The sequence below is a fragment of the Hemicordylus capensis genome, chromosome 4 (assembly GCF_027244095.1).
Source record: "Hemicordylus capensis ecotype Gifberg chromosome 4, rHemCap1.1.pri, whole genome shotgun sequence".
NCBI lineage: Eukaryota > Metazoa > Chordata > Lepidosauria > Squamata > Cordylidae > Hemicordylus > Hemicordylus capensis.
Genome location: NC_069660.1, coordinates 176783233 through 176801363, shown reverse-complemented (window position 1 = coordinate 176801363; position 18131 = coordinate 176783233). Strand labels below are relative to the sequence as shown.

Genomic DNA, 18131 nt, shown 5'->3' with positions numbered 1-18131 from the left:
TTTGTTAGCCGTTGTTCTCTGGTTGGCTCTTTCATAGAACACTGGCAATCTACAGTATGTAATATAAGTAGATCATCAATTTGACTGAAACAAAACCTCATATCACACCAAGTGTGGGAACTAAAGAAACTTTTGTATTGGGCTATTGGATTGGGTGATATAGGGAGATTCTTCTTTTCTCTGAGGCAATATTTTGAAATAATGTGTTATATGTTTTGTGTCTCCTCCATCTTGCTTTTTGCTACATTATCCCCTAGGGAAGTTGTTTTTAGCTGCAGACAGTGTTTTTTAGCTGCTGTATTAAGCCCTCATTCTGCTCAAATCTATCTGTAGGCTGGTGTAGATTTACAGAAGATAAGAATATGACTGATTAGGTGGGTCAGATCAAATTGTATGGAATTCAAACTATGCTATGCTGATGTTAAAAAATGAGAGTTAATGCTCTTAATAAAAAATGCAGATGTCCTCAATGTTAATTAATAAATAGAATTGTTGATGAACTATTTTATGAGCCAGCGTGGTGTAGTGGTTAGATGAGCCAGCATGGTGTAGTGGTTAGAGTGCTGGACTAGGACCGGGGAGAGCTGAGTTCAAATCCCCATTCAGCCATGATACTTGCTGGGTGACTCTGGGCCAGTCACTTCTCTCTCAGCCTAACCTACTTCACAGGGTTGTTGTGAGGAGAAACCTATGTATGTAGTACACTGCTCTGGGCTCCTTGGAGGAACAGCGGGATATAAATGTAATAAATAAATAAATAAATAAATAAATTTTCTTCTAAATTCAAATAATTAAAAAGTATAGGATTGTGCAGGGATCCAGAAAAGGATGCCTGCATTCATACAATTGTGTACTCAGATATTCATTCATTCAGTTTTATACAAGCCTAACTAAGCAATTCATATGAGGGGGGGGGGATCTAATTTATTAATGGAATTTGCTTTTGAGTTATTGGCCCCAGTTCAGCTATATACCTGTATATAGTACTCACATGCAATAACTGGTGGTTCCTGAGGTGGAAGCAGAACTCTCTTCCCTCAGAATTTTCACTAAATATTTGATATCTGTACTTGACACTCGATTATAGTGTCAAAGTTAAATGTATTAGTTATCCTTAGTTATATGTATTATGTTTGCATCCTACCTTTCCTTCAAGACATTCAGAGCGTACACAGTCTCCACCTCCTATTTGTTCTGCTTATAGCGCTATAGGATAGAGCTGAAAAATAGTTACTGTTTCTAAATCACCCACTGTTTCACAAGAATGTGAACAGGGATTTGAACCTGAGCTATTGCGAAATAACTCCGTGTCTCTCATGAAGCTTCGATTTCAATATTTGATATTTGACTAGATTTTATAACTGATTTGTTTAATCTATGTATTTAATTTATAAACTACCTAATGACATCTCTCTATGAAATATACAATGGTATTTCATACTTCAACAGCTGGCATGCAGCTGCACTGACACACCAGCTGACTGAAATACAACTGGTTTTAGTATTTGACACTTAACAATTTATGAGAGTTCAAATTTGATGAATGCCAAATAAATCAAGAGATGTCAATAAAATGTTGTTGTTGTTGTTTTTAAAACCCTTTGAGGTAAAATGTCATATTTAACATTTGATGACTCAGCTGTTGAGTTTCCAGATCCAGTTTCCTGTTTCAAATGTAACATTCAAAATGTAAAATGTGAAAATCCCAGTGAAACCAGTGGGGCTTACTTCTGAGTAAACTGAGTTAAAATTGGGCTGTAAGAGGGTCTTTAACAGCAGCTATCATGAGACACCTCTCCTCCACCCTAAGGAAATAGGAGGACAGGGAAAGAATGAAAACGCAAGGAGAGTTCTCTTTCTTCCATCTTTTATTGGTTTGTTATAAAAATATAAAATCAGAAAAGATAGTTACTGACTTGTCCTTTTATATTAGGGGTTAGAGGCATCACTACAGGACAAAAGCAGTGGACTTTAGCAGCACAGAAGGTTGAGCTGAGGCATTGTGACTGCTTAGGCCTGGAAAGGGAGGAAAGGTGTGCAGGTGTGTGCTTCACAGAGCACAGTCCTTTTATTGTTATTCCCTCCTGTATTTAAACAAAACAAAAAAATTAAAATGTTATTTTGCTGTGTTGCTAATTCCAGAACTCTTTACCATTAAGAAAAAGGAAATGGAATCCTTGTTCAAAAATCATATTGAGCTGCCAAACCTCAGTTCAGTCTCCCAGTGTTTGATATTTGCTGGCTCTTGTCTTTTAAATGAGGCAGAATGGAAGATTGTAATTAGATTTGTGTTTGGGATGGATGTGGGGAGAAATAACTCTCCTCTTGCATCCAGAAAAAGAAAGAGAGGAAGAAAGAAGAAAGTGTTTCTGTGACAATTTGAGGTCAGTCCAACTTGCCTCCTGCTGTGAGGGGAAGTCAGAGTAGCAAAGTTACAGGGCCAGCCCTACTTCGAGGCGGTCGATTTGGGGAAGCAAAAAGGGTCATAAAATCGTCAGGGTTTTTTTTGTTTGGGTTTGGTTTTAAAGCATTGTGTTAGTCTTAGTCAGGGAGAGGATCCCGTTTGGATTGTTTCCACCTCCTCAAAATGTCTTCGAACCAAACGTTTTCTTGAGTTTCGCTCAGCTCTCTGTAAATCCAAAGACCTTTCCTTCGTCAGCGATTCCTACCGAGGAGAGGCAAAACAGTTTTGTTTGGTTTTTTGCCGGGTCCCTCAGTGGCCCCCTCTCCCCCACCCTCACTCCACGGAGTCTTTAGTGCGCCCGCGACAGTCAAAGACAAGTTCGCCTTTCGGATTCCTCCTCCGCTTTGGATTGGGCGGGAATGCGCAGAGAAAGAACGCAGGGTAGATTTTGCCGCCCTGTCGCCGCGAGCTGGTTTATGGGCTGCAGCTTCTCCTCTCCTCAAACCTTGACCGCAAGGCGGGGCAGGGAAGCTCCTCCAACTCTTTCCCGCCTCCGAGCTTCCTCTGCCTGAGTCAGACGCCGTTTCCCGCCTTCAATGCTCTCTAAGACGAAGAGGATGGAATAGAGAGTCCATGAATGTTGGCGAGGGCATCTGCTGGAGCTTTCCCTGCAGGGCTAGCGGCTTGTTTTCTGTCCACAGCTGCCGGGGAGAGGGGCGGGGTGGGGGGAGAGAGAGAGAATGCGAAGTGAGGCAAATTGGTTGATACGCCATGCTTCCTTGCCAGAGATGCAACAGCTCCACGCAAACGTGAGTGCTGATGCTGTATGTACCAGACCAGTGTTTTCCCACAGCAAATGGGAAAGTCTCAAATCCCGGAAGTTAGCCACTTAATCATAGGACTAATTCTCGCGGAAGTGGGAAACCGAGTCTGTGCTGTACCTTAGATTGCAGGTTGCAACTCACAGGAGTAGAATGCCCCTCTCTTTAAAAAAAAAAAAAATCTGCATGCAAAACAAACATGTTGGGGAGCAGGATTCTAGTCTACCATTTCCCCATATATGGTAGTTTACCATCAGCAAAGATTTATAACATTTCGTTCATTTGCAGGTGCAGACAGTAGTCCATCCCAGACAGATCTATGTCATCTCAGTGAGAACTAGGCCTTGGAAGCAAGAACTACATTACTCATTTGGTTTCACTGGAGCTCGATTATTACAACTCCTGGTATAGCATTTTCAAAGTACTGGGAAAGGGGCTTTACAAATACATATATGACGTCTGAGTGCGGACTAACACGGGTTTGCAAACGTATGTGTTATACAAACACCATTGGGAGAGCTGGAATTGACTGTGCTCCCTGGTCAGTGGTACTGCGTGGTTAGTATGGATTTTCCTCTGCATAATGTCTGAAGCAAGATATCACCTGCATAATGCTGTTTGAGGATCCTGACCCAGTCAGTTGTCAAAGACAGATGTACACAGGTGTCTACAGCTACATGTTTGATATCCGCACATTATGTGTCTACTGTGGGAAACATCAGTTTACATTCAGTAAAGAGGTCTGCTGCTTGGTAAAGTCTGGACAGGCAGATGCAGGAAGGTGGTATGTCCTGGGGACAGTTTTGCTCTTCCTTGCTCACACCCTAATTATAATTGTGCCTTAAAATCAAAATTTCTTGAGTTTTCTCTTAACTGCTGTGAAAAGGAAACAAAGAGAAAGAGTTACTTGGCAAGCCAAAGAACTTAAAACAATGGAATCTTCAAATAATACTATTGTTATTATTACATTTATATCTCACTCTTCCTCCAAGGAGCCCAGAGCGGTGTACTACATACTTGAATTTCTCTTTCACAACAACCCTGTGAAGTAGGTTAGGCTGAGAGAGAACTGACTGGCCCAGAGTCACCCAGCAAGTCTCATGGCTGAATGGGGATTTGAACTCGGGTCTCCCGGGTCCTAGTCCAGCACTCTAACCACTACACCACGCTGTCACATCCTACTAGATATAACTATAGTGTAGTAGAAACTATCAAAAAGGGACCATGCACACAAATCTCACCTGACCTTCCATCATTTCATTACTCAGCACTTGATTACTGGGGACTGCATGTGTGCTTTTCCTCCAGCGAAAATGTATGTGTCTGAGCAGATGAGATGTGACATCCCTTTGGTGTGTTTGCTCTGCTGTTCACATTTATGCACACATAGGAACGTAGAAAGCTGCCTTCTACAGAAACAGACCCTTGGTCCATCTAGCTCAGGACGCTTGACTGGCAGTGGCTCTTCAAGGTTTGAGGCAGGACTCTCATCCAGCCCTACCTAGAAATGCCAGGGCGTGAATCTGGGACCATCTGCATGGTGCTCTAATAAGGAGCTACGGCCCCATTCCCTAAGAGGAATGTCTTTCAGCTGACAGCACTCCCATCCAAATGCAAACCATGGCAAACTCTGCTTAGCAAAGGGTTCATGCTTGCTACCTCAAGACCAGCTATCTATCCTCTCACCTAACTGGCCATTTAAAGTTGCAGTGATGAACTTGCATATATGAACAAGACCAAAGGGAAAATGACTATACTGACAACCTCAAAAGGCAAAATGATATTTATGGGGGACTCACTTGTATGAATTTTCTTCTTCAGTATTAAAAGGCTTGTGAGTGACTCTACCACGCTCTGACTTCCCTGCTTCCATTCATTTCGACAGTATGTGCGGAAGAACTTGCCCGTGGGTTGTGCCTCTGCTTTAAATAAAGCTGGCGCAACCTGATGGAAGCCTTATCTTCGCACTGAGAATTATGGGATCTCTTTCTTAAAATTCCTTCCCCAAACCCGCGTTGAAAGAGAGTTGCAATCCGGCATGCAGAGCCTGGCCTGGCAGAAATGAAGCGTCCCAGAAAAGTATGAATGGCCAAGTATTTATTGTGATTCATACTTGTACCCTCAGACTCAGATCCTAAACGCATTTACTTCTAAGCCCCACTCGTTTAAGTGGAACCGTTTTGATTACTATTGGGCTGAAGACTTCAGCTTTACACTCCTTTCACCTCAGTTCCTAAATTAGCAGTAAAGTTGTGCCATCCAGTCGGTGATGACTCCTGGCGACCACAGAGCCCTATGGTTGTCTTTGGTAGAATACAGAAGGGCAGGTTGAGGTTCTTGACGGCATAAACCCCTTCCAAACCCCTGCCAACTTGGCAAAGAGGCACCTTTTAACGTGGCGATTCTCTTTATTTAGCAGGGGGAGAGTAACTGGCCCCATTCACCCCCAGCACAGTACCTCCAGTGACTGTTGCTGGTGTCTTATCTTATGTTTCTTTTTAGATTGTGAGCCCTTTGGGGACAGGGATCCATCTTATTTATGTATTATTTCTCTGTGTAAACCACTCTGAGCCATATTTGGAAGGGCGGTATAGAAATAGAATATAATAATAATAATAATAATAATAATAAACCACACCACCCAGGGCAGACTAAAGAGGATTTGGGGAGACCCAGGGGGTGTGGAGGCCCTGGACTTCGGCCCCAAAGTCCAGGGGTAAGAGCGCCTCTGCAGGACGGGTTTACCACTGCCATCTCCCGAGCATTATGAGATGATGCCTCTCAGCATCTTCCTGTATCCCTTCCTGTATAGCTGATATAGGTGTTTCCCATAGTCTGGGAAACATACTAACGGGGATTCAAACCGGCAACCTCTTGCTCCCTAGGCAAGTTCTTTCCTCGCTCCGCCATTAGGTGTCTGCTCGCCAATCTTTAATAAGACGTCTCTTTGATTTCAGAAAATAAATGTCTTAAAATCTTAACCATAAGCTGCAATTTAGACTTAAGCAAATATGTTTGTCCAACTAATCAAATAGTATAACCTGAATATTCGGTAAGAAGCTATGCCTTATGTTGTCCGGACCTGTAAAAATATTTAGCTGTTGCTATTTGGAGGAGGGGTCGGATACAACTGATCGGATTTTAGTGGAGCTCTCGCAAAGAACTTCCCCATTGAATCTGCCCCATGTAAAGCGGTGTCTAACCTCACATGAAGAGGACCTGTCAGGTTTTTAGAGTAAAAGAGCAACCTGGGTGAAGGTAACTGAACCTTCTTTATACCGGCAGCTTACTCCCCATAACCACTTTCCCCAAGCGTCTTTCTCCCCGTCCAGCTCACTTCTATGGCCCCAAGGTAGGGGGAAGTAAGGTAGGAGAGAGCATCTGGAGAGTTAAACATGGGAGGAGGAGCACTCCCACACCCCTTTTTCTTAATTCGGAGCCCCTCCCTCTTGATATGTGATAAGGCTTATCACTACAGGTCTGCCATTGCCGCGTGTAGTTTGAGCCTCATTTGTGTATAAATTTAGGGTTTAAGTATCAATCAGGAGCCTCTACTAGCAGGTGTTCTTGGTTGTGACTATGTCCACTGGCTGGAGTCATATTACAAGCAAATATGTTCAGGAGTGGGGTGGGCGAGGTGCCACTCTAGCTTAAAGGATTTGTGGGTGGCAGTGATCATTATCTAGGGAAAGGAAGGACTGGATTTACTGTAGTTTGGATACTAATCAGAACTTGTCCTGACCCTAGATACTGTACGCAAAACTTTGATCAGACCAAGCGGCAGTATTTAAAGTATCAGTTGTGAGTGTCTGTGTATTTAACACATTTATATCCCGCCTTCTCAGAAGACTTACCGCACGTTTTTCAGTCAAAGATACAATAAGCTATTTAAATATAAAACATTCAAAAATAAAACATTATGCCACCACAGATTCCTCACTTTGCAATAATGAGAATAATCTGGTCTGGAAGGTTTTACATTAGCGGACATATCCATCCTTCATCCTGTACTCTCAGCAGAATCTGCCCCTTTTGGCAACTACAGGTCTTTATGAAAGTATAGTTGTTATTTTAGAACAAGTTGATGCAATTAGCTTACAACTGTTTTATAACCATTCATATACATCTGGTATATACCATCCAAAGTAGTCATTCTTACAACAATCATGTCGGTGAAGAGGTCACTAGTCCCATATTTCAGAAGGGAAAGGGGCCGAGGTGGAGAGAAGTTTGCCTAATTAGTTAATTCCTAAGGTGATATTTGAACGGGGAAGTGGTGATTTCCTGTTGAACTATAGTGATTGTTTTACCTGACGGGGACAGTTTGTTTGTTTGGGGCTCAGATAGAATCTTACCCAGCGTTCCCTCTAAGAGAGATTCCCAGATGTTAACTACAACTCCCATAATCCCCAAGCAAAAGCCATTGCAGCTGACTCGCGTTTTAAAAACAAAAAACAAAACCACCGAGATTTTTAAAAAGAAAGAATACCGGAGACGCGTTGGATTTATACACATTTGTTACCTACAGGAGCACAGAACCCCGGTCCGTTGGCAATACCGGGATATTCGTGTTGCATGGTACAGCACGGAAACAAACTGGCAAGAAACTTTTTAAATAATCTGTCCAGAAGCCAATAAAAAAACCAAAAAACCCACCAAACAAAGGCAATATACTGTGATCCCGAGACTTTAAAGAAGGAGGGGGGGATTCATGCAAATGACTTAGACTGCCACATTACACCAGATGTAAGTGTCTCTAAGTACCAGAAATAATAGCCTCCCCATTCCCACCCTCTCCAAACAGAGTTAACCACCGGGGTGAAGACAAGCACCGCTAATGAAAGGTCGGGAAAGGCGCGCCTGTTTCTCATTGTTACACTGAACACCACCACAATCCTAAACCCCCTGATTTCAGTGGTACTTGCAAGCTATGTTTAGGATAGGAGCCTAACACTCAATATTCAAAAGAGGAAGGAGGGACCATTTCCACTGTGGAGAGCTTTGTCTTTCTTTTTTTAAGGTCCTATTCAGGCTTCCACTCTACTGGAAGGAAAAAGTGGGAGGGGAAACTACATCGGTGAAAATAGTCATTCCCTGCTAATTTGTGAAATTAGGTGGGTTTGGAAAGCGAAGCTGTGCCTTATAATATGGTGAATTTGAAGTGAACAGACAACATCCCAAAGTCAGCGGTGAGACACCAGCTAATAGGTAGTGATGTCCAATGAAAGCATCAGAAGGTGCAATTACAAAATTAAAACAATAACTAAATTATTCCTTGAATAGTATATTATTGAAGAAAAGAGAAATGTACACAGCATTTTTGTGCAGATGTACGATCTGTAACAATGAAAAATTTATTTCAAGTAAATGTGTTTAGGATCAAGAAACAATTTAACTCCATCCAAATAAACGGAAATGTTGTTTTTGATTTCTGTAAAGGCGAACTATACCAACTAAAAATCTCAGGATGAAAAAGCTGATTCAGAACTACTTCCAGTCGAATCCTAAACATGACTATTCAAAAATAAGTCCCTCAGAGTGATTTACTTCTAACTATGGAAAGAGTTATCCTTAAAATGATTATATATCCTCATTCAACCCTTACTAACTTGGCAAAGAGGCACCTTTTAACGTGGCGATTCTCTTTATTTAGCAGGGGGAGAGTAACTGGCCCTATCCACCCCCAGCACAGTACCTCCAGTGACTGTTGCTGGTGTCTATCTTATGTTTCTTTTTAGATTGTGAGCCCTTTGGGGACAGGGTTCCATCTTATTTATTTATTATTTCTCTGTGTAAACCACCCTGAGCCACCATTTTTGGAAGGGCAGTATAGAAATCGAATAAATAAATAAATAAATAAATAAATTTAAAATAAGAGTTTACAAGAGTGGGAGAGGGTAAGGAAGAAGAGGGGTAACTTCCATAAAGCAATCCATGCAATTACTGTATTACTTACAACTAATTCAAGGATTTAAAGAAGATGGCACTCTCGAGTTTATTTTTTAAAAACCAAAACTATGAGAGAAGGGGGCGGGGGACTTTCCAAATACAGACTAAAATCATTAGGCCCTTATAAGGCTTCTCTTTTTTACTCCAGAAAATCGACCTGCTCATCAAGATTTATGGTGAAATGTTTACATAAAAATAATTAGTTGTAGTATTGAAATTACTATTCCTCTCCAATCAATCTCTGTCAATTTTCCATGTGTGTAGGGGAATCGCCTTTGTATATTTCTGATCCATTTATTTCCTGTTCCATCGCATGCAAGAAAAATATGCAAATACTTCTGTCAGTCATAGACAGTTTTCATTTTAAAGAATTACTAGAAAGTGGAAGTTTATTCTAAAACTGTTCTCTCCACTTCCTAAGGGACTGTGATGAAAGGAGACGAAAAGAAAGATGTTTCTTTCCAGCGAAGTTGTATTTGACATTATTGCTTGTTTTCTTACTTTGTGAAATATCGAAGACTATAACCCTTCCGTGGGAATATGCCCCACTCTGAATATAATTTCATTGCAAATTACCGTATAAAAATAATTTTGAAAATATTCAGGTGTCCCTTTGAGGTGGAAAAGTGTTGCATTGTCTTTTTGCTTGCTTGTTGACATATTCAGAAAACATTCCAAGTGACAGAACAGGGCTGCCCATAAGGAGCGTTAAATACGAGTTCAAGTGACTGATACTGGTTTACTCACTTGAACTCCGGAGTTATGGTAAAGGACTACTTAATTTCAATAGTACTACTTGGGAGTAATGGAGTCTGGCTGTCAGCCAGTCTTTCCTACTGAAATCTTAACGCGACTTTTAGGTGCTTAACTTTGAATGGATCGTGACAAAAGGTCGTAATGGACAGACTCAGTTACAGACTATCCAACAGGAAAAACGGTGGCAGGACACGCCAAATGAAATGCTTTCTTGTTCGGAAAATTATCGCCACCTTCTATCCTTTTTATTTTAATTGTTTAAATATATCTATGCCTTTGGGCCACTTCCACGTATATACGGCGCACCATTTCAGCGTCGTCAATCATTGTCAATTATTACGCCAGGCTAAATGACGCCCACTTCGGTCTAATACTCTAAAGGGGACCACACACAGTTCGTGACTGCGCACAATGGATTATAAGGAAAATACAAGGGTTAGCTACAGAAAGGGCGGAGGAGGAGCTTTGTACGGGAGGAAAATACAAGGGGAAAGAAAATATTTTGGCAGGCTGAGGTTTCTTTTCCCACCCGGAAAGCACCCCCGATGTCTGATTTAACTCCCACCGAGGCCTGAATGGTGGCTGCAGTCAGGGGCAGGCAGAGTAAGATCGAGGCTCTCTCTAGCGAGGACAACAGTGACGGACAGGAAATCCCGCAGGTCTAGTTGGCGTCCCTCCACGTGAGCCAGGCTTGAGCCTACTCCAATGACATTTCCTGCTGATCCAGGGAATGGGAAATGTGACTTGGACGCAACTAGAACTCCCTGGAATATCTTCGGTACAGGAGGAGGTGTGCTTACAAATGCATCCCCTTTGATTTCAGAGGAACCTTTCCCCAAGAAAGCCGTGTCTCTCAGAAGGACAGACGCATCATCACCCGCTGCCCAAGGAAGAGCTTCGCTTGCTTCTCCCGCTCTGTAGGTCTCCCGACGTTTTTCGACCCCTTCTAATTCCTTGAGTTAAAGAAGACCAACACCAGGACAGGACATTGTTTGAAGTATTTGCCGGATTTCCCATCAGATTCGACCAAGGAAGAGAGCTGCAGGTGCGGAGGCCATGAGCTAGTCTCCCCTCCCTTTTAACAGTCCAAGCAGTGCTTGGATATAGGACGTCATGTAGACCTGTGCAGCCCGATCCACTGCGTGTGTATTCGGAAGGAAGTCCCACTATTTTCTATGGGGTTTACACCCAGGTAACGAGGGATTGCAGCCTCAACAAAATGGATGCTGCCAGCCGCCCACTCCGCTGTCTTTCTACACCTCACGCAAGCAGACTTTCTCCAGTTGCTTTGCCTTTCCTTACCTTCTCGCGCATGTTTGAAGGCCACGGCGGAAGCCAACTCTCCTCCGTGGACCGCCACTCCGGGCCCGTGATGATGGGCCAGGGGGTTGCCTTGCGTCTGCCAGTGATGATGGGCCGGACTTAGGTAGCCTCCGCCGGGCCCGCCGTAGACACTGGGCTGGTTTGAAGACGGGTACGCGCATGGGGACAGGAAGGTACTCACAGCCGAGAGCCCAGGAGGCGGCTGTGAACAGGAAACAGAGACTGCTTAGAACAAAGGAATCCATCTAGGACGTGAGACTCAGTCCGACTGTAAAGAAAAGCCGCCGCCACCCCGTCCCGATTCTGAACAGGTTGCCTTGTATTAAATTGATCTTGAAGAGGACTTACTTCCAAGTAACGGTGCACAGAGCGGTATAAGTTTAAAGGCACAAAGTACACGGGCGCACACAAAAATGCATAGTAGCCGTTCTCACATGCTTAATGTGGGCAGGTTGGCATGAAGTTGTAGGATCCCCACCGCATTAAGCATGGAAACTAGTACAAGCAAATACACACGTTGTTAACATTCAAATAAGTGTATGCTCCTGGGAAACTGACATGATTAAACACATAACTATATACTGGTAACATTTTTAAACGGATTTGCAAAATGCAAATTTAAAACAGACAGCCGTAGGATGATGACTAAATCCTGAGCTTGCAGTCTGAAATGATGTTTTCCACCCAAAGGAACGACACAACAAAAATGCGAATGTTGTGTGCGAAGCAACAACAAAAAGTGGGGGTTGTGAAACTTTTACACTAAAAAAAAGTAGTAAGCTATTATTTTCCTCCGCTTCTCTCCCTTCCCCATTCATTTTATTTTCCACACAACTCCCACCCCTTGACTTTCAGGACAGACGTGTAATTTAGAGATGTTGCTTGTTTCTATTTTTGTTTCTTTTTTAGTACATCTCCCTAATATCAATGATGAAGGGCGGTATATACTTCTGTAAAATGAGTTCGTGCATCTCCAGGACATCATTTTAATGCCTGTTTCCACTATAGATAAGAAACATATTCCCAGAGATCGAAGAGACTACAGTACACCAGATCAGTCAAATTCATAATTGCCCATTAATTTGCCGTTCCCCGCTCCCTCTCCCTTCCTACCCATTGTACTGGATGCCACCTCAAAATCAGTGGGGGAATTATCTTCCTCGTGTCGGCTTTGCAGCTCCTAACTGGACCCTCTCCCCGTCACAGCCCTGCCCTTCTCTGCCACAGAATTCCGACTGGCCGTACTGTTACCTGGGGGTATTTAATGTCTGCTTCCGCTGCCGATTTGTCAAGCGCGTGGACGCCTTGTCCGGAAGCAGGGAAGGTGGTTCTGTTCACACTCGGCCAGTCTTCTATTTTGGGAGGGTAGGCAGAGCCCTCTGTCCCAGCCAGAGCTCCTGGGTTGGGAAAGATCGGGGTAAAGTTAGCAATCAGGAGAAGGAACTCTTCCTCTGACAGGCAGGCTCAGTAAAATCCCCCCAAACTTCAGAGCTCTCCTTAAGTCCCAAATGGCCCCTCCAAGGATCAATGAAGAATATGCCTGTCAAAGGGCGCGGGCGGGGTCGCCCTTCGCTGCCACCTGAAGGCATAGGTCAAAGGCAGAGGGATGTGGATGTCCAGGCAGAAGACGGGCGTCTGCTTGGCAGCCACGGCCCAGAGCGTCTCCTCCCTGGCGAATAGCACAAAGGAGGAGAGACGCTGCTCGCTTGCCTCGCTGGGGAGCGGGAAGGGGGCTTCGACGGCGATCTCGCTGCTGGTTTGATTCATTTCTGTACCGTCCCTCTGACAAGGTTTTATTTGAGGCTGATTTTTATGTCACCCCGACTGTGGTGCAGCAGGCTCGTAAAGAGGCTCCAGCTAAACGCAATCCAGATTTATTTATGAAACGCTCACTCCCAGCATCGCTCCACTCTGTTTGGGTGGGAAGCGCTTCAGGAAGAAATATTGGCGGGGTGGGACTGGGAAGCCGGCGGGGACTGAGCTTTCGGAAGATGCTCGAGGGTCACAGGGGGGGTTGCAGCCAAACTGCAAGGCTGCGCCGTTTGCAGAAAACTCGGTTGCAAACTAGGCCGATGTGAAGGATATAAAGCAAAAAAGCGAGGGCCTTAAATTGCAAACAGCTTTTGCCAAGGTTTCATTTGAAACATATTCTTCTCCCACCACTTCTTCCATGCCTGTTTCATTTACATGGGCCAGTCCTTTAGGTTCTCCAGTCGTTGAAGAGGCCCTTCTGACGGGACGCCTTTTCGAGGAGGGGGGAGAGATTGCAACTGAAGGGGTGGGGGCGACACTCACCGTCCAACCGCCTGCTCTGCATACACTCAAGATCAAATGGGAGAGAGAGTCTATTTTAAAAGCATGTGCGAGTCCTTGCTTCCTAAGAATTGTAGCAGGGTTACCAACACAATCCTCGTCCCTTTAAGAACAAAGATTTCTGCATTTGGCATTGAGTACCAGTCAGGATCGTCACTCCGTAGCAGTGAGTTGGACAGACATATAGGTGAGGACACGTGCTCTGAAACTGGGGCTGGTCAATGACCCCCTGACCTTCCTGAATTGCGCCCCGTCTTCTGAACTGAAAAAATTGTGTGCATTTAAAGGTAAGTGATAAGAGATCCCATTAAAAGGAAGAGTTCTCAACGTCTGCGATTGATTGGCTTAGCCACACAGGGAAACATACTCCTTTCCCGATATGGTCTTCAAATTTTAAAATAAATACATAACTAAATAAATGTGTATATAAATAAATGATGGAACTGAAGCTTGATTTCCTGGTAACAAAAAGTAGCAGATAACGAGGAAAAAAAAGAAAAGCTGCCCTGTAATTGGCAGCCATTTGCCTAACAGTGAGTCTGTGGGTCGTTTTGATCTGCGGTTCTAGAATAATAGAACTGTAGACTATCCGGGCGTGTTTCTTTTGCTTGACAAGAAGGAATACAGAAGAAAGAACTGAGTCTTTTCGACCGGAAGGCGAGTGAATGTTTTTGGAGGTGGGGAGAAAAAAAACCTGTCTCAGCTATTTAATCTTACAAAAAGTAATCACAATATGCACTCGCTGGGTCCACTTTTTAAACTTAAATAAGGGAGGAGGGCGGCATAAGGGCTCAGAGTTTGCGGTTGGCAATCTATCATCGCTACGAAAATATTTTCCACATTTTTTCATAAGAAGTTCAAGATGTCCGGGCCTTCCCTGCAACAACAGCCGGAGCTCTGTCTGCTGGATTCTGGCCCTCCGGGTTGCTACAACAGCTCCCAGGACATCTCTGGGCTTCAAGCAAGGGGGTACAGTGGGATGGGGTTGAACCTCTGTTCCCTCATTCCTCCTGCCTCAGCTATGAAGCTCATTTGAAGGCCTTGGGCAAATAGCGCTTCCTATAAACCTCCAGGGGTGGTCATCTTCTGCACTGTGGGGATTATCTTCTCCTGAGTATGTGTGTGGGGGGCGGGGAGTATACTTTGCCACACGCAGGGGTGCCAATGTAGTGAGAAAGGGCAGGGGAACATTCCCCAGCTTCGGACCACCTGATAAATCTTCACAAACACCCAGAATAACCCAGGAGTTCTACACACCAAGTGATTATCGTTAATTAAGTAGGCCTCTGTGCATGCCAAGTACAATCTCTGTACTTATCTTTTTTTAAAAAAAATCGCCTAATCTGTGTTGATAAGATACCTATAATTATCGTGTGGCATAAAAACGTAACCATAACCATTACACTGTCAGTACACTGGCTTCTTTCGCAAGGGGATCTTGACGACCCAATCTCTCCCCACAACACACACACACACGATCTGAAATGGTGCCCCTGACCACACAACCCGATCCTTCCTTCTCCAGTTGTCAGTCTCTAGAATTAAATCCATGGAAATCAGCATACAGGAAGCACATGGACTTGGCCAAGGCAGTCCATGCAAACTCCAAAGAGAGAAGTACGTTTCACATTCCCCCACTCCCCCACACACACGCTTTCAGCGCTTTCTCTCTCTCCTTTATCTGGAAAACAAGTATATTTTCCTTAAAAGTGAAACTGAGTGTATAATTTTCTTTTCTTTTAAAGCCCACTTTAATCTAGATTCTGTGAGGTTTACAGGCGATAGATAAAATCGCTCCATGGACCACACCTGGTTCCTAGGCTAGGACCTCTAGTTTGGCCACCCCGATTTCCAGGAGTGACTGTCTCGTGGAATTGTTTCAAGAACCCATAAAATAAAAATAGACAGGGACTTGGTAAACTACACAGTACATAATGAATCACAACAGTAGCAGAAGTGCCATCTCTTTTTCTTGACAAACTCGCTTTCTTGATATCGCTTCTTGATTGATATATCTCGACTTGATTTTATTCTGGATGTTTATTCTTTAAATGCAGAAATAAAACCAAGAAATAAAACAACAGTTTTTTAAAAAGATTGAGGAAGCTGTTTCTATTAGTTTGCTTAGGGTTACTTGACATTTGCTTGTAGGGTCCCCCTAATAGAAAACTCCCTTTCCACAAAGACTTTGACATAATTTATGGAGCCAACGTGAGGCAAGGGATGACCTTGAACCAGTCACTCTCTTCCAGCCGAACCTACCTCACCGGGTTGTTGTGAGGAAAAAAGGTTGTCCATAGTTCTTTGAAAGAAGGACAGTTATACACGTGTGTGTGTGATAATGTCTTATCACTCATCACTTATTGAAACCAGGACTAAACACTGTAACCGACCTGGTCGCATATTATTTCCCTCTTTATCCTCAGCTCCCCTTCCCTCCCTCTCTTTCCTCTCCTGTGTTCAAGGTGAGTTTCTCGAGGCAGAGATCTGTCTTTTCGTTGTTACTCTGTAGGGCCCCATACACAGTAATACTTAACAACAACTACTACTACTACTACTGCTACAAGAAGGCGATCATCTCCAGCAGGAGAGTGGCAGGCCGGGCTGAGTCCACTTACCGCTTTGTTCCATGAAGGTGCGGATGCCCAGAATGTTGCTGACCGAGTGAGCCGAGGGCCAAGAGCGAGGGAGGCTGACGTGGGCTGCGGAGACTGGCGCGCCGGGATGACTGCCCATCTTGGTGCCGGTGGCGGACACCGCGCTGGGGTAAGGATACTGGTAGATGTGGTTGTAGGGCAGCGCCGGCTGCGGGGCGGGTTGCTTGCTGCCGCTGCCGCCACTACCGCTGTCATAAGGCCCGCCGGGTTGCGAGAGGTTGCCGATCTTGTTCCTCAGGATCCTGCTGATGGAGCTCACCGAGGGCACGTTGTACTTGTCGCAGACGCCATCGGCCAGCAGCCGGTCACGGATTTCCCAGGCGAAGATCCCCGGGTCTCCCTGCTTGTAGTCTCGGATGTGCTTCACCACATTGGGCGTGGTGACCCTCGGCTTGCTCCCGCCGATGGCGCCGGGAAGGATGGAGCCCGTCTCGTTGTAGCGGGCTAAGATCTTACTCACGCAGCCATGAGACACTCGCAGCTGCCGGCTGATGTCGCAAGGCCGAATGCCCAGCTGAGCCAGCTCCACGATCCGCAGCCGGATGGCATTGGGCAGGGGTCTCCCGTTGACGAAGACGCCTCCCAGCTGGTTCACTTCGCCGTAAGTTTGCTCTAGAAGCAACCGGGGGAGGAGGGAGAAGGAAACACGGGCTGAGCTCTGGCGGTGGTGGCAAGGGAAGAAGCAGCAGAGCTGACGGGCCAGCGGCGATGCTGGTGACGCCGCTGTGCAGCGAATCACAAGCCTTTGCTTGTTTAAAGTCTAGGCGAAGTGGTCCAGAAGAACTATCACTGATGCCCTGACCTTCCCAATCTGGAATCCCTACCGCAGCAATGAATTAAAAGAGGATGGGGGCATCCATCTCTTTTACAGCTCTTTCAGCACCCTGATCTTGACAGAACACAAGGGTGACTAAAGATATGGCGATGTAAGGGATGGAAGCCCCTGCCAGAAGTAGTAAGACTGAACATCAACCTTTGTTTTAAAGCAAATGGATTGGACACATTCATGAAGGACAGGTCTATCAATCACTAGCCAAGACAACGAAATAGAACCTCTAGATCCAGAGGCAGTATACCTCTGAATACAAGATAAGGACGGGAGTCTGCCTTAATATTCTGCTGGGGCCTTCTGACGGAGCGATCTGGCTGGCCACTGTTATAAACAGGCTGCCGGACTATCTGAGCCTTGGATGTGGTTACTCGGGGCTCTTCTTACGCCCTTACGAGTCCTCTGTGTGTCACATATGCCAGGAAAGCACATGCATTCCCGCTCACTGCACTTTCCCGGTGGACCCTAGGACCCGGCTCCAAGGAAAACTCTGCGCTTTCCACCAGTGCTGCAGAAACCCCGCCGCCAACCGGGCTTGTTGTCATTCGGGCCCCGCGGCTCCAGACAGCTGTTATGGCTGAGCCGCGCCTCCTCCCGAGCCCCAGGCGGCCCAACGAGTTGGCCAAGTCACCGCCGAGAGGCGATCCCGGCCTCTCAAAACGAAAGTGCTCCTCTCCCCGCCCGCCCCAGCAGAGCTAGGCGGGAGCGCAGCGCGGCGCTGCCCTCGATTCCCCTTCTCTGCCCGCCGCCCTCGCCTCGCCGACGGCCTCCTTCTTACCCATGGCCGGCTAACAGAGGCGCCCGCAACTCCCGGCTCTCCCGGCGCATGGAGAAGAGAGGCTGGGTCCTGCCGGGAGCGTCTTGGCAAGCCCTGCGGGGCCTCCCTTTGCGTCCGCGCCTCTTGGCCAAAGCGAAGCCGAGGCCGGAGCAGCCAAGGGACCTCCGGCGTGCGCTCCGCATCCGACGCGGGGGTGAGGGGATGTCAGTCCGCCGCTTCGGCTCCCGCTCCACTTGACGTGTCTCCCACGTCAATCTCGAGGCTCACGCTGGAGGCGCCGGCATGGCTTGGGCCGCTCATT

At 45.6% G+C, this 18131-nt stretch overlaps 1 protein-coding gene across 1 annotated transcript; it reads right to left on the bottom strand.

Moving 5' to 3' along the window:
- Positions 1 to 1876: 1876 nt before the first annotated feature.
- PAX1 (paired box 1) lies at positions 1877 to 17926 on the bottom strand. Its single transcript, XM_053248002.1, has 5 exons — positions 17831 to 17926; positions 16185 to 16835; positions 12505 to 12650; positions 11233 to 11455; positions 1877 to 3105 (listed from the first exon to the last, which is right to left on the bottom strand). Exons 1-5 carry the CDS (start codon positions 17832 to 17834, stop codon positions 3008 to 3010), a joined length of 1122 nt encoding a protein of 373 aa, XP_053103977.1. The 5' UTR covers positions 17835 to 17926; the 3' UTR covers positions 1877 to 3007.
- Positions 17927 to 18131: the final 205 nt, after the last annotated feature.

What these genes read in the sequence shown, in the direction of transcription:
- PAX1 (XM_053248002.1), bottom strand. An exon ending in CACCTTCATGGAACAAAGCG is followed by an intron (nt 12,651 to 16,184) that starts GTAAGTGGACTC and finishes TTCCCAACCCAG; the next exon opens with GAGCTCTGGCTGGGACAGAG. An exon ending in CTTCAAACATGCGCGAGAAG is followed by an intron (nt 3,106 to 11,232) that starts GTAAGGAAAGGC and finishes TCTCCCCGGCAG; the next exon opens with CTGTGGACAGAAAACAAGCC.